Raw genomic sequence first — 22231 nt, forward strand, 5'->3', positions numbered from 1 at the left:
TTTCAATAGTGTCTTACAATTATAGGAATTTTTTCCACTATCCCTTTTTATGTTTGATACTCGGGATTATTATTTTATCTATACTATATTAAAAGACCCTTAGGGAAATATCGTTCGTCTTTATTATTTTTAAAAACATTTTTCACATTGGATAAAATAGTTGTTTAAGTTATTTTCCTAATATATAGAAATTATTATTTAATTATTTTCCTAATTTATAAATGATCAGCTGATATTTAGGAGTTTGACATGAAAAATTATATTATTGATTCGAATTTTCTCAATTCCCTTCCGTTTTAGGAGTCTTCACTTATCACTCCATTTTTTAGACTTACGAGTATTTTTTAAGTTTATCAGTATTACTTTTATGTATAAATTTTTGTTCCGGGTGTCCTTGTTACCCTTTTTCTTTGAGAAAATCTCACTTTATATCCATTAAACCCAAACTATTTACCCTTAATTATCCAAACCCAAACTATTTACCCTTAAATACCTATGCAATCAATACTATTTGCCCGTCCCACATGATTTCTTGATATCGGATCCAAGTCACATTAGGAAGATCTGTGATTTGGCTTATCAAATTAACCATCTCGGTTATGGTAGCGATTTGTGTATATATACACAGAATAAATAATATCTCCTATGACTAGGATTTAAATATGAATAAAAGCGACAATACTTGCATATAAGACCAAAAGGCTCTAATAAATATTACTATTGCTTACATCAATTAATACTACTATTTGTTAATAACATTTACTTGAACTGCTAAATATTAATTATCATTTATTATCTATAAAATTATTTACGAACAACATTTAAACAAGAAAGGAAGGTGAAACGACCTATATTACTCCTCTTTTTTCTCTCTATATTGAATGTTTTTTTGTGTTTTATGTTATTCATATAGATCAATTTCACTTAATTATACAATTATTTTCTTTTTACTTTTTCTGTATGTATGTACGTCTTATATTACATATTTGTTCTTTTTATTTTTTATATAATGTGTGTATGAAGACCCACCATTGTTAAGCTTGAAGCTCCAGAATTTGATTTTTTTTTTTTTGAAAATTTATTGTTTGATTCGTTGTGGGTGGTATAAAATATTGCTTATAGTATCTTCGAGTAAGCTTCTCAGGTCTAAATTTTTATGTGTATTTGAATATCCACCATTGTCGGGCTTGAAGCTCAATTTTATTTTTGAAGATTTCTTGTTTGATTCAAAGTAGGTGCTGTTAAATATTGCTTATAGTACCTTCTTGAAGTTCATAGTGAAATTTGATAGCATTTGGAGCTGATTTGAGGTGATTGAGATCGAAATTTTCAGCTGAAAATGGAAGAACACAGCTATCCAATAGTATACCGCTACGGTATACAATATGTTGTAGGAGTATATAGATATACTGCAACAGTATACTATTATAGTTTACAATATACTGCAATGGTATATTGTAATAATCGAAGAAGAACACTATTACCTAATAGTATACCGCTACAGTATACTAGTATACTATAGGAGTATATAGTTATACTACAACAGTATACTATTATAGTATACAAATATATTGTTATGGTATACTGTAATAATATGCAAGATATTGTAACAATATGTTGTAATAGTATACAATATACTATAATAGTATATTTATTACCCATAAATTCACTTGGCTTTTCTCTTTTAATTTGTTTTAAGCTTTTACCTAGCGTGAGTGGCAAATTGAAAATGCAAAAAAAAAAAAAATATTGTATGTTATATAATGTAACGGTATACTCTTACAATTAGATCCTTTTAGATTTTTTTTAAATTTGTATTGACACCTGATATTATTTCAGTTTAATAATTGAATTAAACTTTTTTTAACTCTTTGCGTACAATTGTATACCGTGTTGGTATAACTATATACTATACTGGTATCAAATGTTATTTAATATTTTTTTTGGTTGTATTACTACATTTAATTGGTACATAATTTGATTTTTCTTTAGTAATAATATAAAAAAAATAGTGAAAATAGTAAATGAAATTAGATTATGAAGAGAAAAGGAATATAAAAAAAAAAGAAGTTAAATGAAATTAGAATAGTAAAAAAGTAAAAAATAAGAAGAAAACAAGAAAAAAGAAAAGGAGAAAAGAAAAAGAAAAGAAAAGAAGCATAGAAATAAAAAAAAATTGGAGAATAAAGAGAAAATTCCCAACCTACTATGGGTAGGAAATGTAATTAGTTTATGGATAGAGAAATAAATGGGTAGACAATGGTAAATAGTTTTGTTTTTGTGGGTAACTGTGTCAAAACCAGAAAATCTCACTTTATACCCATTAAACCCAAACTATTTACCCTTAAATATCCAAACCTAAATCATTTACTTTTCCTACCTATGCAACCAATACTATTTACCCGTCCCACATGATTTCTTGATATCGGATCCAAGTCACATTAGGAAGATCTGTGATTTGGCTTATCAAATTAACCATCTCGGTTATGGTAGCGATTTGTGTATATATACACAGAATAAATAATATCTCCTGTGACTAGGAAAATAGGAATAAAAGCGACAATACTTGCATATAAGACCAAAAGGCTCTAATAAATATTACTATTACTTACATCAATTAATACTACTATTTGTTAATAACATTTACTTGAACTGCTAAATATTAATTATCATTTATTATCTATAAAATTATTTACGAACAACATTTAAACAAGAAAGGAAAGTGAAACGACCTATATTACTCCTCTTTTTTTCTCTATATTGAATGCTTTTTTGTGTTTTATGTTATTCATATAGATCAATTTCACTTAATTATACAATTATTTTCTTTTTACTTTTTCTGTATGTATGTACGTCTTATATTACATATTTGTTCTTTTTATTTTTTATATAATGTGTGTATGAAGACCCACCATTGTTAAGCTTGAAGCTCCAGAATTTGATTTTTTTTTTTTTGAAAATTTATTGTTTGATTCGTTGTGGGTGGTATAAAATATTGCTTATAGTATCTTCGAGTAAGCTTCTCAGGTCTAAATTTTTATGTGTATTTGAATATCCACCATTGTTGAGCTTGAAGCTCAATTTTATTTTTGAAGATTTCTTGTTTGATTCAAAGTGGGTGCTGTTAAATATTGCTTATAGTACCTTCTTGAAGTTCATAGTGAAATTTGATAGCATTTGGAGCTGATTTGAGGTGATTGAGATCGAAATTTTCAGCTGAAAATGGAAGAACACAGCTATCCAATAGTATACCGCTACGGTATACAATATGTTGTAGGAGTATATAGATATACTGCAACAGTATACTATTATAGTTTACAATATACTGCAACGGTATATTGTAATAATCGAAGAAAAACACTATTACCTAATAGTATACCGCTACAGTATACTAATATACTATAGGAGTATATAGTTATACTACAAAGTATACCATTATAGTATACAAATATATTGTTATGTTATACTGTAATAATATGCAAGATATTGTAACAATATGCTGTAATAGTATACAATATACTATAATAGTATACTTATTACCCGTAAATTCACTTGTCTTTTCTCTTTTAATTTGTTTTAAGCTTTTACCTAGCGTGAGCGACAAATTGAAAATGCAAAAAATAAATAAATTATTGTATTTTATATAATGTAACGGTATACTCTTACAATTAGATCCTTTTAGATTTTTTTTTAAATTTTTATTAACAACTGATATTATTTCAGTTTAATAATTGAATTAAACTTTTTTTTAACTCTTTGCGTACAATTGTATACCGTGTTGGTATAACTATATACTATACTGGTATCAAATGTTATTTAATATTTTTTTGGTTGTATTAGCTACATTTAATTGGTACATAATTTGATTTTTCTTTAGTAATAATATAAAAAAAGAATAATAAAAAATAGTGAAAATAGTAAATGAAATTAGATTATGAAGAGAAAAAGAATATAAAAAAAAGAAGTTAAATGAACTTAGAATAGGAAAAAGGAAAAAAATAAGAAGAAAACAAGAAAAAAGAAAAGGAGAAAAGAAAAAGAAAAGAAAAGAAGCATAGAAATAAAAAAGAATTGGAGAATAAAGAGAAAATTCCACACAAAACCTACTATGGATAGGAAATGTAATTAGTTTATGGGTAGAAAAACAAATAGGTAGACAAGGATAAATAGTTTTGTTTTTGTGGGCAAATGTGTCAAGACCCCTTTTTCTTTCACACTTTTAGGAATGCTTACGAGTAACAAAGTTTTTAGTTTAAGTAGATCTTTCATTTTTCATAACTCCTTTTCTTCGTATATTTGTAATTTGAGTATACAAAACAAGCAATAATAATTTATTCTTTTTCTAATATGTTGGAGATAACTCATGTATTATTTCTTAGTAATTAATTAAACAAAACAATCTGTATTATACTTGTAGACGATTGAATTTTATTTGAGTTTAAGTCCATTAAATTATTTAGACCACATGATAAATTCAATAAATTTTCATAAAACACTATCTTTTAGTGGTAATTAGCTATTTGTAGATAACATTTGCTATATTACGGATTGTAGATATGTTTTCTGTTGTTATAAGATGTATTAGATGTATGTAAGCTACTGTATTAGATGTATTCACGGCGTGAAACAGGGGATTACACTGTTTTTAAATGGAAAGTGAATCAATTAACATAATAGACTCCTAATATAACTCAACAAACTCAATTATAACACACAAATTTTGTATTTCCGGTTATAAAATAGATTCTCAACCGAAAAATACCCCCAAAAACATAGCAATCTTGAGAGAAATTATATAATATATCTGAATACATAAATTATATTAATTAAAAAAACATATGAATACATTCATGGAATATAGCGAGACAGTGAATACAATGAAATACATAGAATGCAGCGAGATACATTGAAATACAATAAAAAGACAATGAATACAATGAAATACATAAAATACAACGAGATATATTGAAATACAATGAAAAAAAGACAATGAATACAATGAAATATATGAAAATACAGCGAGATACATTCAAAATTATTAACAGAAAATTCAAGTTGCTCAGCCCCCAACTCCGTCGTCTTTGTTCAAGAACAACCCTAATGTCGTCTCGTTGAAGCAACATCAATATCCAGTCCTTGCTCGTCATCACTGTTGCCTCCGATTGCCGACGATTAGCATATAATTACAAGCAAAATAACGGAGGTTTTTATTGATCTGATATGTTGCATCAGAAAATGTGGCACGCCACTGGCCGTGAAATCGCCCGTCACTATGGTGTTGCCGCCGCCCAATTTCTCCTTATTGAAAGCGGCAGCTCGGGTCCATTCAAAAATGGTGAAGAAAATGTTAGAGATAAATATGATAGAGGCAAAGAGAAGAAGAAGGGTATGTGGGGGCTGATTAAGGCATTGAGTTGCAGTGGTGGTGCCTCCTACAAGGCACAATCAGTTGTCAAAGGCCTCCATTGGTTGCATTTCACTTGTCTAATATGGAAAAAAAAAGATCGTTCAAGATTAATTTCATTGCCAATGTCAAATACAACCCAATTTTTGATTTATACATAATCATCTAGCATTAGTCGGAGAGAGAGGGGATAATAGATATGGGGAAGGGGATAGGAGAAATTTGAGGGAATATGAGAGAGAAAAATAATACAAAGCTTATTTTATGGCTTAAGGGTAGGAGGTAATCATAAATAAATATTTGGTTATAAAAAATCAAAAGGTAGCTATGGAATATAATTTTTTAAAAGGGTATTTATTTAATATAAATAAGGTATTAACCTTTGTTATAGGAGGTAACTATTCCTATAAAGAATATAATTTTAAAGAAACTTTCAACCTAGGAAAGATTGAAGAGCGGCTAAGGCTTGGCGACACACGGATTCATCAATTTTTCAATTAACAATTGATTCAATGTGCGAGCTTGAATTGAAATTGATTGTAATATTTTTTAGTTCTCATACATTTAATGCGATGTGTTTCTTTTCATCTAAGGAGTAGTTTTTCCTTATTTAACTCTTGTTTAATTATTTGATGTTGATGGAGCTTTGAATTGAATTGTAATGTTATTTATTGTTTTATTTTAATAGAAAGAGGAATAGTTTGGTGAATATATAGTATTCTATTATTTGATTTAAGTTAGCATTCTTCTGAATAACAGTGAGAATTGTTTAAATTATTAATTGAACCAAGATAGGAAAATATTCGTAACGATTTTTCCTTGAGACCCCTCCTGTCAATGCTTTCTTGCATCTATTCATACGATTTTCCATTAGGTTATTTTCTAGAGATTAAGTTCATTTTAACTTTGGGGATAATCCAATCAAGCTAGTGTTTTCACAAAAAGAATTCAAAATATGAAAAAGTAAATACACATGGAGCTTTTGGGTAACATTTAACTATATATATATATATAATTTTTGTTCCGGTAAAGAAAATTCGGATAAACTCCTACGCCCCTAGCTCCGCCCATGATAATAACCTAAGCTAAAAGAGACCATAAATTGGTTTGTGGATCCAGAAAACATGGGAATGTCCGTGAAACATTTGGTGGGGTCAAAGGGGATGATGAAAAATAGGTAGAGGAAACATGCAAGGTTCCTCAAGGGGTGGACACAATCTGCTGGAATCTATCTGTTGTAGTATTCATAATACTCTGCTTGTCCTAAAAATCAAAGGATAGTGGCCTAGAAAGGTCCTGCTCTAACCCACCACCCACCTTTATAACCCCACCCTATCCTTTTTTTTTTGAATTCCAATTCGGTGTCCGGTATTCGCATTGAAGTTCGACTATATTCGGATTTGCCCCGCACAGGGCCCCATTCGGGAGGAAGCGGTCCCAACCAAGAATTTTTCCATAAACTCGAGACCTCTAGTTAAGGGCAGAACAGTTTCATCCACTGTACCACATCCTTTGGTGGTAACCCCACCCGATCTAGAGAAAGCACTAGAAATTTAAAAAAAATTCTACATATGTATATACATTTCATCTTTTTGTTTTGGAAAAGGACTCGTTAATCTTCACCAGTATTGCCCTAGCTGTTTGGTTTGTTTAGTGACAAATAATGTTATTTTCTTTTCTTTCTTTTTGGGATTCGAGATTGCTTTTTCTTCAAAGCGTAGTACATGGTTGCAGCGGCTAAGCCACGTACAATAAATTGAATATTCTTCGTCGAAAAAACATATTACTATGTATAAAAACTTATACCGTATATATATCTATATATCAAAATATATATCAAACACCCTGAATAAAATTACAGACAATTTGCGCGATACTAACGTTCTCCTTGTCTATAACATGAATTTGTTGTTTGGTTGAAAGGAAAACAATCAAGGAATACGAGTGACCTTTTGAGTCTCACTACTGGAAATTCGGTAAATACCAATCAACTTTGGTCAATTATGGCCAATTACCAATTAAAACGCGAAGAAATATGCTTGGACGGTATTTTGATGGTCGTTTTAATATACCGACCAAAGTTGGTCGAAAATTACCGACCAACGTTGGTTGGTCAATTAAATTCAAAAAAAAAATTGCAAAAAAAAAAACCGAAAACCAAAGTTTGTCGATATTTTAATTATGTAATCAAAGGGGTCTGTACTGTGGCAGGATACTATTCTACCACTAGACCATTGGTGCATTTTGTTTTAAGATTGTCTTATTTTTTATTTATACTCTCTAATTGTATTTTCGCACGAAAATAACCGACCAAAGTTGGTCGATTTTATTAAAAAATAAAATTACCGACCAAAGTTGGTGGGTTTTTTAAAATGACCGGCCGAATTTACCGACCAAAGTTGGTCGGTTTTTTTAATATTAATTTTTATTTATTTTAATTGCAAAAACCGACCAAAGTTAGTCGGTTTCTTGAAAAATAAATTTCGCGGGACTCAAAAATAATTTTTCGCATTTCTGCGCCAAAGAAAACCGACCAAAGTTGGTTGGTTTCGTCAAAAAAAAATTAAAAATTAAAATATTTTGAAAAACCGACCAACTTTGATCGGTTTTGGCCGGTTTTTTGACCCACCAAAGTTGATGGTTTTTGCCGAATTTCTAGCAGTGTTTATGCAGTTTCTTTGAAATGGTAATCAATTGCAGTATAATAAAATACTTCACACGTCTCTCATTTTCAATATGAGATTAGTTATATGCACATTTTTCATGCCTAAAAGCTTGTTAGTTCTCCTCATTAACCAACCACATCAGCTCGCTCTCCGCTGTGAACGTCAATGAGACAGCTTGTACACTGAGTCGGGGAATCTTTTATTAGTAGCTACAAACAGCAATAACTGTTGTACGTTACATGTGGGCTTTCTGGCAGGATGTCTTTCTGATTCTAACTGGTAGCTCACAAATAATATTCCCTCCGATTTTAAATGCTCCTATTAATTAGAAATAAATTTTACTTTTAAATAATGTGCACTTATTACTTTTTTCATATTTATCTTTACTATTTAATTAGGATAGTATTAATTTAATCATATATCTCTGTAATTAAATCTATTAAATAATTTTTTAAAGCGTGCGCAAAAACATTAAAAGGCAAATAATATGAATCGGTGAGAATATTTTTTTTGGTTTCTCCTTTTACGTTTTTACTTTTTCTCAGCACTAGAAAGTATTTTACAGTGGCTTTTTATAAAAGATCTTAGTGCAATGGACATTCTTAAGCTTAATTTTAGCATTCAATTGACTTCTCATTTTAAAAAAAATCACTGTCAATGGTTTTCATCACTGTTAGAAATTAAGTGGCTGTAATCTCGACAGCTATAGGATTTCATATTTTGAAGAATCTTATGTGGGTCCATATCATATTTTGCTATATTGAATTTTTTTTTTTGCACGAGCAAATCCCTTTTCTTCGAATGGTCAAAAGTCAATACTCTTTCGGTCTCAGTTTATGTGAACCTATTTTTTTTGGTCTGTTCTAAAAAGAATGACTTATTTCTAAATTTGGTAACAATTTAGCTTAAACTTACAATTCTACCCTTAATGAGAAACTTTTATAACCACACAATTACTGTAGGCCCTTTTTTGACTTGTTTAAAACCACAAATTTTAAAAGTCTTCATTTTTTCTTAAACTTCGTGTCCAATCAAACAGCTTCACATAAATTGGAACGGATGGAGCATCTTTTACTTGGCCTTGGTGCACCCAATATCTATTTATCCTATAGCAATTATATCACCTTATTTATTATAAACCAAAATTATTTTAAAATGTTATTTTCTATAGCTACTTTTTATATTTTATAGCAAAATAAGTATTTATGGTATATATTACTATTGATGCATGAAATACGCTATTTATGTTTTTCCTCTCTCTTATACAGCTGGACATGCCTATTTTAAAGGTGATTTATCATTACTGTATTCATGAATACATGCGCGTACAGTTGGACTGCCCTGATTTTAGGCGTTTTTTACTGATGTATTCATGAATACAGCAGCGCAGATACATGTGAATTCAGGGCGTACAACTAGACTACCCTGATTTTAGGCATTTTTTGCTATTGTATTCATGAATACATGGCGCGAATACATGCGTGTACGACTGGACTACCCTGATTTTAGGCATTTTTTATTGTTGTATTCGTGAATACAGCAGCGCAAATACATGTGAATACATGCGTATACAGCTGGACTACCCTGATTTTAGGCGCTTTTTGTTGTTGTATTCATGAATACATAGCGTAAATACATGCGTGTACAGTTGTACTGTCCGGATTTTAGGCGCTTTTTGTTGCTATATTCATGAATACAACAGCGCGAATATATGTGCGTACAGCTGGACTGCCCTAATTTTAGGCGCTTTTTACTGTTGTATTCATAAATACAGAAGCGCGAATACATGTGAATACATGCGCGTACAGTTGGACTACCCCGATTTTTAGGCGCTTTTTGTTGTTGTATTCATGAATACAGTAGTGCGAATACAACAAATACAATACAGTAACAATTGAATAGTGGCTATATGAAGTAAATATGTATATGATAGAATTAGAAAATTAAAAGCCACTAAACAATAGTGATTTCTAAAAATGCCTCTTAATTTTTTGTAGTACTTAGACTTATCTCATTAAGGAATCTGAATAACCAGGACTTATAGTTCAAATTCTCTCACAATATTCACAATTTCACAAAAAAATTCTAATATAGAAAGCCATATGAGGAAACAAAGGAGACATAATGACAATGAACATAATATTTTTTTAATGATACGAACGCTAAGTTGAATAATATTAATTATTACAAAAAGATATAGTTTAAAGAACTCCGGTGATACTTAGGTAAAATTGAGTGATTTTTTTGTTATGAAAAATAACTTGATAACTTTACTGTAACAAAATAAAAGTTGAGAAATCAACGTAAATTTAATTTCTTCTATTACGAGAAATAACTTAATGACTTTAATGTAATAAAATTAAATTGAGTAATTACCAATGAAATTTATCCAACTTAAAAAGGAATATACTATAAACCTTACTTGGTCTTTTAGTCTATCTCAACTAGAGCCCTTCAAAATAAGCTTGGCTCGTGATGTCAGCCCAACTCAGTCCGCTATTTGAGTAGGGTTGGACTGGAATTTTTTTAGCCTATTTAAAACTGAGGTTTATAAGCTCGGCCCAAGTCAGCCGTTGGCTCTTGAGGCTTGATCGAGGCTGGGTCTGGGCTGGCCGGTGGGCCAAAAATTAATTAAATTTTAATTAATTAACTATTTAATATTTTAAAAAATAAAAACTAAAAAATTATTAACTATAATCCTCATTCCCCAACTCTAGATTTCTTATTTACCCTTCCATATCAACTAGAATTTAGATTTTTGACATGCATGTAATATAACAAAATTAATTTTTCTTTATTAATTAATAACGAACTCGAAAAGTTTTAGGTGGCTAATAATAATTTTTTTTCAAAAGAAAATATTATTTTAAGTGGTCAATGATAAGTTTGGATTACTTTAATATATTATTAATATTTAGACTGTTCTTCAACATAGAAAAAGATCAATTTTAAGTACACACAAAAAAAAATTGACCACTAGCAAGTTTCAGGAATTTTAAAAATTTTATGGACTACAATGATGAAATCAACAAATGATGTTAATCCTAAATTAAAATACCTCAACATATAAACTTATTGAAGCAATCCCTGAATTTGAGGAAAACGAAAGAAAAGTATTAAAAAAATATTCATGTAACTTTAAAAAAGAAGAGCTAGAGATATGGAGAATTTGCATTTCAATTACGAGATTACTCGTCAAATATCAAGCTTTTTGTACGCTCTAAGCAAAAAGAAGGTTATATGATTAATCGATTACGTCACGAAAAAATTACTTAAGAATTTAAAGAAATTCTTTTTTCTAAAAAAAATTGAAGGGTCAGCCCGTCCTAGCCCGCGATCTTCTTTAGACCGGGTTGGGCTGACCATTTTAAGGCTCATTCATATGGCGGGCCGGTCCGTCCTAGCCCGCCAAATTCAAAAGCCCACGAGACTTAGGATGGGTTGGCTCGTTTTGGCAGCTCTAACCTCAACTAATGGATCTCCCACAACTATAAGGCAATAAATTGGGTAGAAATGGCGTGGGATAGCCACTGTTTAAGCTGGTATTTACTTTTTATCCAGCATTTTTAATGTTTAGCAATAGTAACCACTAGTCTATTAAAATTAATATGAAAAGACTATATTACCCTTTCTTCTATCTCTTTTCCCAAATGGAAATGCAGTGTATTTATATTGTTTCATTTCCGCATCTAAGGTGCGCAATCGTGTATTCGGAACCTCACCTTCACCCATTGGTAAGGAAGGTCAACAAGAGCACCAAATGGTACGAACTTCTATTAATGCTACTGAGTGTTAAATGCCCTTGGTTATAGTTCTTGTTGATAAGCTAAACAGGCATGAAAAACATAAGGGAACGATTACAAAAGCAAAAGGAGAATGGGGAGAGGTTCGAGATTTTAAAAAAAGATTAAGATATGACGTTGTGAAAATAAGAAAAAGAGTGATGAGTAAACAGGAAATACAATTCCTTCCCAGAAGTTAAGAACATGTAGTCTTGAAGTCCTAAAGTTAAATTCAAAAGTTAAGGCATGATCCTGAACTTAGAGTTTCAAGTTCAAAAGCTAAGGAAATGTAGTCTTGAAGTCCTAAAGTTAAGTTCAATAGTTAAGGACACAAGTTCAAAAGTTAAGGATGTCACACCCTTTTTTTTTTAACCAAACTTCACCAACCCTCTTAAATAAATAAAAAGATTTAGTAAAGCTTAAAAAGGGTTTTCAATTAGAAAGTGACAAAATTTGTTTAAAAAGAAATAACTCAGAGTCGCCACCTAACATTTGATTTCGGTGTGTCAGGTTACCGTTTTTATAAAAATATATTTTCCTTTCAAAATACTTGAGACTCCAAAACTAAATTTGCACCAGAGATTCGGGTAAGGGGGTTCATTTGACTCGGGGAGAAGGTGTTAGGCACTCCCCAAGTCCCGTGAAAATCACGGTTGCGTACATGATCAAGTTGACTTTTTGGGATATTCGAATTAAGGTAAAAACACAGAAACGGGAAAATAAACACACAAGAGGCTCGAGGTCGTTCCCACCTAATAAAAGAAGAAATAAAAATAAAAATGAAAATAAAATACTATGAGTTCTACTTTAGGTCTCCAAATACAAGTACTTCGGAGCATTCCCCGGAATAAAATATATGCAAGTCCTTCGGGGCATTCCCCAGATAAATTTAACTAAGGGAATGACCTCTCGCCTCGAAGCTAACAAAATCCTAAAGCTTGCCTACCCAAGTGTAGTCGGCCTAAAACATGCTCCTAAAGGGCCATATAGCAAAATAAACAAACGAATAAAAGAAAATTTTAAATCATGCTCATTTTCTAAACTGTTGATTTTATTTGTTAAACTGAGCCCAATCTTAAAGCATGCCAACAAATTTAACCACTAGCGAGCTCAGCCTTGTCCCGATTCCCTGGCCCAACAATCATTCAAGATGTCCAACAAAGCATCAAGAGCACAAAGAATACGAGAAGAAATAAAGCGAAATGAGGGATCAAAATATGATAAGAGCCTCTTAAGATTCTAATTACTGAGTATTCTTACTTCTCAGCTCAAAGAACTATATTTCAAAAGAACGCTCAGACTAATCGCAGTACATATGACGATTCTACCAAGACAAATAGCAAATGGCAAAACCAAGTTGAACTCATGGTTCTTTGTGATCGAGAATTTTGAACACATGTCGATAGATTAAGCTGCTAACATTTATAATCAGCAATCCTATAAGAATGCAATTTGAAATCAATGCAAAACAAATCTAAGCAAAGTAGCTTGTCCCTAACGAGGTTTAAGCATTATAGTTTTCTAAATGTGAAGTTTCTCATTTAGGAGATTAATGTACCAAAGGTTAGACTTCTGAAAATGATAACTTTGGTTTCAAAAGCACCCTTTTACCAGACATTAAACCTTGCGGAGCCAATTTATGTGCTGCCGCTATCCAAAATGTTTAAGAGACTCCTCGAACAATTATTAAGTAGCAAATGTGATCATGTCCTTAATAGGAACCCTAATTATGCACAAGACCGTTTTTGTTTCCTTTTATGATCATATAAACAGTAATTCTTAAACAAATTGATTCATCAAAAATCATGGAGGCAAGCAGAACAAGGATCGGATCCAACAAAGTAATCACAGGCTACTCAAGTGTCGATTCAAGTAAACACGCTAATTTTCGTGCTTAGATATGTGACAAAGGATCATTGGGCTCTAAGAAAACTTTGAACGACAATCCCGACACTCCTTTTCAAGTTCGAGCTCAACTAAACGAGCAAAACTATTCAACAGTGCTTTTGGTACATGGTCTTTAAAACATGGATACAAACTTGAAAATGAAACCAAATGTATAAATTTAAATATCCAAGTAGATTTCAACACGACTAATCTATATATTCATTCCTCCTCGATCTCGATTTCAAACCAGTATACAAGACAATAATTGAATTTGCAAACGACACGCATCACTGATCCATAAGTTACACAACAAACAAAGTTCAGAAACTCAAAAAGATCGAGCTAAGCCAACAACGAACTTAACTTCAAAAACAGAAATATAATTTATATCAAAGTAAAACAGAGTATCAATTCCAAATAAGGCGCGGCTAAACAGACTCTTTAACATATTACAAACTAACTAGGCTCTTATCATTTTTTCAATCACACTACTAATGAGAGCGAAAAGGAAAGAAATGAACCTGTTTGAGCCAAAATTCCTTTAGTAATAGCAGGATAAATCGGTGAGTACAATCTCTTGTGCGAAGGTCGAACACAAAAAAAACAGCAACACGAACGAATAGAGGCGGCGAACACGAACAAAACACTCGAACGCTGAACTCGACCTCGGCTCAATCAGTCTCCATCGTTGAACAAAAACTCAAAGAAAACTATGAACTGATTCTTATGTTTTTTTTCGAAACAGAAATAAGAAACCGAACAATTTTGATTTTTTTTTGTGGAATCCGAACAAAGATCTCTGAAGCCTAAAACCTTAGTTCTTCTCCCCCTTCCTTTTCCAAAATCCCCCTATTTATAGGCACCCTAGAAACTTCTATTCTTCTTCTCCAAGAAAAATCCGAAAAACCTCCCCAAAAATCTGAAAATCCTCATAATATTTCCATAAGACCAAAAATCGGGAAAATGGAAGGCGTGGATGTTTTCACTCACATCCAACCGCTCCCATTTATCCGAGATTTGCTCAAGAAAACCAAAGCGCGTGAGGGAGAAGGCGGATTCGATTTGGGTGAAATCATTAGCAAATATCCTGAGTTTGTTTTCATCGCTACGTGGAAGAAGGAAAAGAGATGAGGGGGGGGGGGACCATAGGGGGACCAGTGGGATTGGTGAACTCGCCGGGTTTGGTGAATTTTCCGGCGAGTTGGTGCGGGACGCGGCAGAGGCTAGAGATGGGGGGCGCCGGTTTGATTAGGGGTGTTTAGGTTTAGGGTTGGGTAAAATTAGGTTTTTATACCAAGGCGGGGATAGATCTTAGCCGTGGGATTGAAGGGGATGGAGGGCTAGGATTTAGAAGGGAGTGAGGCGGGTCTGGACGAGCATTGCGCGGGTAGCGCAGACGGGGCAAAGGAGGAGATTGGGTTGCCCAAATTTGGGCCTTGTCTTAGCCGAAATTGGGCCGAAATTTGGGACTTTTAACCCCCTTTTTAAGTCCATAAACAAATAAAGCTTTGAACCTTTCTTTTAAATAAAATTAATTGTGATTAATATATCATACTATGGACTATATATATTTTATATATCTATGTTATGTAAAAACAAAGGTAAAAATCATAGTAAAACAAAATATATTGCTATAAAAATATTAATTACCTAAACCAAATAGAAATAAGGTAAAACATGAAACTATATATATATATATATATATATATATATATATATATATATATATATATATATATATATATATATTTTATTTTTTTTATTTTTCAAGGATTGTATTAAAAATAAAAATATAAAGACCATGACAAACTTTAAAACTGTGCGAGTCAAAAATTACATGTCCACAAAGGACAGACAGTTCTTAACTTACAGTTACAAGTTCTAAAGTTAAGGACATGCATTCCTTAACTTACAGTTACAAGTTCAAAAGTTAAGGACAAACAATCCTTAACTTACAGTTACAAGTTCAAAAGTTAAGGACAATAGGTCCTTAACTTTGATTTCCAAGTTCAGAAGTTAAGGACAGACAGTCCTTAACTTATAGTTACACGTTCAAAAATTAAGGATAAGCAGTCCTTAACTTACAGTGACAAGTTCAAAAGTTAAGGACAATAGGTCCTTAACTTTGACTTACAAGTTCAAAAGTTAAGGACGCTTATGTAGCCTTGAAGTTCTGAACTTAGAGTTCCAAGTTCAAAAGTTAAGGACATGTAGTCGTGGACTTAGAGTTTCAAGTTCAAAAGTTAAGGACATGTAGTCCTGAACTTAGAGTTTCAAGTTCAAAAGTTAAGGATATGTAGTCCTGAAATCCTGAAGTTAAGGACATGAGCAGAAGAGTATTTTCGTTCGGGCAGTTAAAGTTTATTAAAGCAGTGACTAAAAACTAAAAATATTTTAAACGGTGACTTAAAAGTAAATACATATGTTATTAGTAGTCAACCGTGCACTTCCCCGTAAATTGGAGTTATGTTAAGTTACCAAATCTCCATGTTCAAAACAACAAATTTGTACTTGCACATGTTATCTCTCCTCAATAAAAATGCAGTGGTACTATATCAGCTAACTAATGAAGCATTAAATAAAGAACAATTAATGGAAGTAAACGAAATCAAATGCGATTCAGCTTTATGGGATTATTAAATAGTAGCGTAAGTGCGAAATTAAAAAATTAATTAGCAACAGTTTCTGGTAGTAGTATTTATTGAGCATTAGATGGTGAATGAGTTGATAATAAAAACATCAACACATGAATAACAGCGGATCAGAATATATGCTAATGGGGATATATCGTATTGAAAACTTAGCCACTAGATGTGTACGCACTAAAGTTTTAGTTAATTTAATTTTACTTTTTTATTGGTCTTGAGTTGAACCATATATTTATTTATAGTTACCTCAAAAGTAAAATTATTATATAAATATTTTAACTATACCACTACTTATAATTAAACTCTTTATTCTAATATTTAAATGTTGTTTTTTAGTTTCCCACTAGATATTCAGTTTTCATATAAGAAAGCACTTCGTATTGGGATTGTTTTTGGGGTTTGAACCTAAAATTTCTAATTAAGATTGAAGAGATTTATATATTTAGAAGCTACATAAAAAATATTATAAATTATAATAATTATTATTTAAAAAATATACTATAAAATAACGGTTAAATAGCAATTTGTTTTATTCTCGAAATTTTCACACATTCGTATAAATTGACAGAAAACTGTACAATAAAAGACTGAAATATTTTGCATATTTGCACCACCTACCACCTGCTCAAGATACGGTAATCGCACAAGATTTCACACCAGGAAAAAAGTATCACTACTGACATCACCTGTATCTTTTGGGTGGATTTTGTGGGTCCAACATCGTACACACCCACCCACCCTGCTCCCTCCTCCTTCCAAAACAGCCGACCCCTACCTTCCTTTTTTTCCTTTCTAATCCTCAAAACTTTTCTTCTCTATAATATTTATAGTAAGTGTAGCTATATGTATTTTTCTTCAACCTCCAAGAATCATTATCTTCTTCAACCAATACAATATTAAGTAGCCAACCCCCATGTTCTAGATTTGTAAAAATATTGATTTCTTTTATATTATTTTCCCTTTTTTTATTAGACTTGCCCATTGCTTGCCTTATAATTCAAAATCAGCTTAGAAATTTGGAAAGATTTGGTCAGATCTTGCTTTGTGAGTTGTGGAGATTTTGTTGCATTTTTTACTTCTTTACAAAGCCAAACTCATCACCATTTTAAAGTAAGCAAAAAAACAAGAACCCCATCAAAAAAAAAAGCCAACTTTTTTTTCTTCTCATATTTCAAAGATCTGTTTTTAAATTTTGAAAAATTGGAACAATGGGAATGGCAGAAGCAGAGTCTCAGTTTCATGTTTTAGCTGTTGATGATAGCATAATAGACAGGAAACTCGTTGAAAGGCTATTAAAAACTTCATCTTGTCAAGGTACTTTCTTCATTTTAATTTATTGAAGTGTATTTAATTTATGGTTTATTTTGTTTTGGTACTGATTTTTTTGTTGTTGGTATTTTGTGTTTTGTTTATGCAGTTACTACTGTTGATTCTGGAAGTAAAGCTTTAGAATTTTTGGGTTTACAAGAAGATGGCAACAATCATCAAGAAGCTGAAATCAATCTTATTATCACAGATTACTGTATGCCTGGGATGACAGGCTATGATTTGCTCAAAAAAATTAAGGTATTTTTTCTTGCAAATTTCAGTTTAAAACCCAATTTTAACTTTGTATTTAGATCTTGTGTTTACTTAATCTTAAAGTTTTTTTTCTATGACAGGAATCTTCATCTCTGAGAAACATACCTGTAGTGATTATGTCATCTGAAAATGTTCCTTCAAGAATCAATAGGTGAGAAATGAGAAAATTTTAATCTCTTTTGGAGTAAAAAATAAATAAATTTTATCTTCCTGTATGTTGATGGAAAAATAATTTATTTTTGTATTAATTTACAGATGTTTAGAAGGAGGGGCAGAAGAATTTTTCTTGAAGCCAGTAAGATTATCAGATGTTAATAAACTTAGACCTCATATGATGAAAACCAGAAGTAAAAGCCAGCAACAAGATGCTGAGAAAATTGTGACACAAGAAAAAATAGAAATTGCATCAGAAGAAGTACCACAAACAGAGTCAAATACAGAACAAAATCAACAGCAGAAATTACAAGCCAATAATAATAACAAGAGGAAGGCCATAGAAGAGAATCTATCATTAGACAGAACAAGACCAAGATACAGTATTAATGGCCTTACCGCTGTCTGATCTAATGATGCATATATTATTTTTACTTTTTCTCCACAAATATAGCAAGTAATTCTGATATTAATATTTAGGTTACTTCTTTTTTGGTTTCTGTTATAACGTTCTTTAATTACCAACTTACATAGCTTGAATACGAGATTAAGCGACATGGAAAATTATTTCAGCCAATTTTGTTTTCCTAATATAAGAGGGGCTACAACATATTCTCTCTTGCTTCTTGTAAATAGACAGATATATAACATACAAGTGTTTTTTCATTGAACATGTTAATTTTCAGTTCAAGTATGGTTTGTTTGTTTTTTAATTCCAATTATATACGCGAATAATGTCAAAAAGAACTTTCACATATCAATTGCTCACAAGAATTCGTATTAACTTTGACTAGGGGCAAACGGACGGGTCGTGTCAAAATGTATAACTTAAAAAACGGGTAAATTATTCGATCCGACTCATATTTAATATAGATAAAAAACGGGTTATTCGGAGGATAATATGGATATCCATATTATCATTGACTTCCTGAATAGGATCATATTTGGGAGAATTTTTATTCTTCCAAACTTGAGGAATCTCTAATTTGAGTCTTTACAAATATAAAAGTTAACCCATTAGTTATCCATCTGATTATCTATTTTCTAAGTAGATAATATGATTTTTATCTATATTGGACCTGTTACTAAAAATTTTATTATCTAACATATTTTTTAATGAATATTATAAACGAATAACTATTTTCTTTTAACACCTCTACCTAATGTAACATTGACTACTAAAGTTTGACGGCCATCCTTGTTTACTTTGTTCAAAGCTTCTCTTTAAAGGAAAGATGTGTGGGTAATTTTTCAAGATGCAATTGATAGGTCGAATAAGTTTTGCTTTGTATGGAATTGGAAATTTTCTTGTAAACAAGATGGCATCTTCAAAGTGGTGTTGTTGGTTTAATCATAAAGTAGGTCTTTTTCTAAAGGGAAAATAGAAAAGGGGATTATAAGGTAAGAATCAAACCCTCACAACCGAGCTATTAAGATTCCTTGTTCTAAATAAAAAGACACTTATCCGAACATGCTTGCTATCCAAATTAAAAAACACATATGAATAAAAAGACAATGAGTCCTAGTATTGGTGAGCAATTTTCTCTACATGTTATTGAGTTTTACGCTGTTTTTGACCATTCTAACCTCAAGGTATTTGTATGCACATACTTTGTTAAGTATTATTTGCTTGTCTTTTGGTTTTATTCCAATCGATCGGGGAATATAAAAAGATTTCATATATCAATTGCTCACAAGAAATCGTACCAACTTTGATGATTGCAGCATTGGCTATTAAAGTTTCACGCCCATCCTTTTTTACTTGTTTAAAAGTACGTAGCTTCCTCAAAATCATATTCTCTATTCAAAAAATATTATGGTAGCTTTACAAGATGCAATAAATGGCTTGGATAAGTTTTGCTTTGGAGGGTTGAAAAGAATGGCCTTTTGTTATATAGGATTGAAGTAATCGGGTGTCATGCGTGATGGTAGGCTAGAAATCTGTGTTTTAACCGTAGTTTATATTTTAATTACTGCAATTTACGTGTGTTTGAACTTAAATGATGGTGATTTGCACTTATTACGTGTTTATGTCTTGCAGGAAATGATTCCGAATTAAAAAAATAAATTAGAGCTTAATCGAATAATTTGGAGCTTTGAAGTTTGTGTAAAAGCCAAAGAATTAAACCGGGATCGCATCCGGGGCTTGTGGACCGGCATTGCTTATGAAAGTTGAAAGAAAACGCATGGGCTGGAGCAAAATGTACTATTGCATCATATAAATCGTGTCATTAAGCATCACATTAGTACAAAAGCTCGTTAGAAGTTCAAAGACTTGGAGTTCTTGGGTTTGACATAAAATACACTAATGCGACGCAGGGCGCGTGATATAGTGCGATGCATTAGTACAAAAGTCTGTCAGACAAGCGAAGTTCAGAGGGTTTGCAACTGAGTAAATTACACTAATGCAAGGCATAGTGCGACGCGGGAGCGACACATGAAGTGTAATAAGTTTGCAGGTTTTTTCACTTCGGCTCAAAGAGGGTAGTTTCGTCCGGGTTCGTTCCTACTTGGTATAAATACACTGGAAACACGCTTTTTAGGTGACGTTCGACCTAGAAAAGTTTTGGAGAGCTACCACGGATTGAAGACACAAGATTTCATCAATTCTCTTGCCAACAATCAGGCAAAACGTGAGTTTGTATTACAAAGTTGTCTTTGATGTTCTATATGTTCTTAAACTTATTTGTGATGACTTTCTCCATCTATGGTATAGATCTTTCCTAGGGTTTTAACGAATATGGTATTTTGAGTGTTGTTTGTAGATTTAACTCTAGTTTAATTGTTTGAATATATTTATGGAGCTTTGAATTGATTGCAAAATTATTCACCGGTTTATTTAATCGAAAGAGAAATATGTTGGTGATTATCTTTATATTATTTGGTTTGGTTTAATTTAGTAATTCATCTAAGTAATCGAGAAAACTTTTTAAATTATTGATTAAACCAAGATAGGAGAATATTCGAGAGACGTTTTCCTAAAGATTAGTCCATTCACGTATTCTTGCATATTTTCATAGTGCTTCATATTAGTTTATTTTGTATAGTTCATATTTAATCGAGAAAGGAATCTTGACCTTACATTTAAGCTTATTATCGAGTGAATTCGTGAAAATCATTAAAACATTAGAAGTGAATTTAAACAGAGTTAAGATCTTGAATAGTTATCATACACCTATTCTGTCGCCCTTATTTTTCATGTTGTTTACAAACCATTTTAGTTTAACTATATTATCTGTGGTCAAGTCTAATTAGTTGTAATCTTAATTTAGTAGTTAAGTGTAGTTAGTAATTACCCTAAATCAAGTGTTGATCATTGTGAATAGCAGAAAACCATAAGTTAATTGAACATTATTTAAATTCAATCCCCGTGGAGATGATAAATTAACGATACTATCTTTGACCAGCGAGCATTAATTTTATGTTGTGTTTTGCGCTTGTCAATGCGAAATCTAGTAAAGCAACCTTGAACGATGATAAATCACACAACAAAAGATAAATATATCAAAACATACACAAACATTTAACATGGTTCGGTCAATTAATTGACATCCACGACGGAAATGAACAATCTACTAAATAAAAGAGAGTATAAAATATCGAGAGAACAACCTCACAAATAGGCAAATACAAGTGGCGCAATAACACTTGTCCCGGAAAATTTTCTTCCTAAACAAGACTCTCAAACCCTACATTGTGGATACTGTCGAAGGATTCTCACTTTATAGAAGTCCAAATCTTTTCCCCTAAGAAAAGGAACTAGCCAAATATGGAAGAATTATATTTTCCTTCTAGAAAAAGAAAAATCTAATTATGATAAGTATGTAGCCCTTTCCTTCAAAAAATAGAAAAATCGAATATGGTAAGGGCATCTCCAGGGTCTATTTGGAAACAGCCTCTCTACCCCAGGGTAGGAGTAAGGTCTGCGTACACACTACCCTCCCCAGACCCCACTAAGTGGAATTATACTGGGTTGTTGTTGTTGTTGTTGTTGTTGCATCTCCAATGGTGCACTATTTTTTGCACCAAATCTAAATTTGGTGTAAAATTTAATTTTTTTTGCTCCAATGGAACACCAAATTATAGACCATTTTAGTGTGTGAATAGTGT

The 22231-nt window shown here is 31.6% G+C and overlaps 1 protein-coding gene across 1 annotated transcript; it reads left to right on the forward strand.

Annotated features, from left to right (window-relative positions):
- The first annotated feature begins 17240 nt into the window (after positions 1–17240).
- On the forward strand, positions 17241–18787 carry LOC104236033 (two-component response regulator ARR9-like). The gene is made up of 4 exons (XM_009789876.2): positions 17241–17701; positions 17805–17953; positions 18049–18119; positions 18224–18787. The coding sequence occupies exons 1-4, from the start codon at positions 17596–17598 to the stop codon at positions 18528–18530; spliced, it is 633 nt and encodes a 210-aa protein (XP_009788178.1). The 5' UTR covers positions 17241–17595; the 3' UTR covers positions 18531–18787.
- The last annotated feature ends 3444 nt before the right edge of the window (positions 18788–22231 follow it).

The sequence above is a fragment of the Nicotiana sylvestris genome, chromosome 12 (genome assembly GCF_000393655.2).
Source record: "Nicotiana sylvestris chromosome 12, ASM39365v2, whole genome shotgun sequence".
Taxonomy (NCBI): Eukaryota; Viridiplantae; Streptophyta; class Magnoliopsida; order Solanales; family Solanaceae; genus Nicotiana; species Nicotiana sylvestris.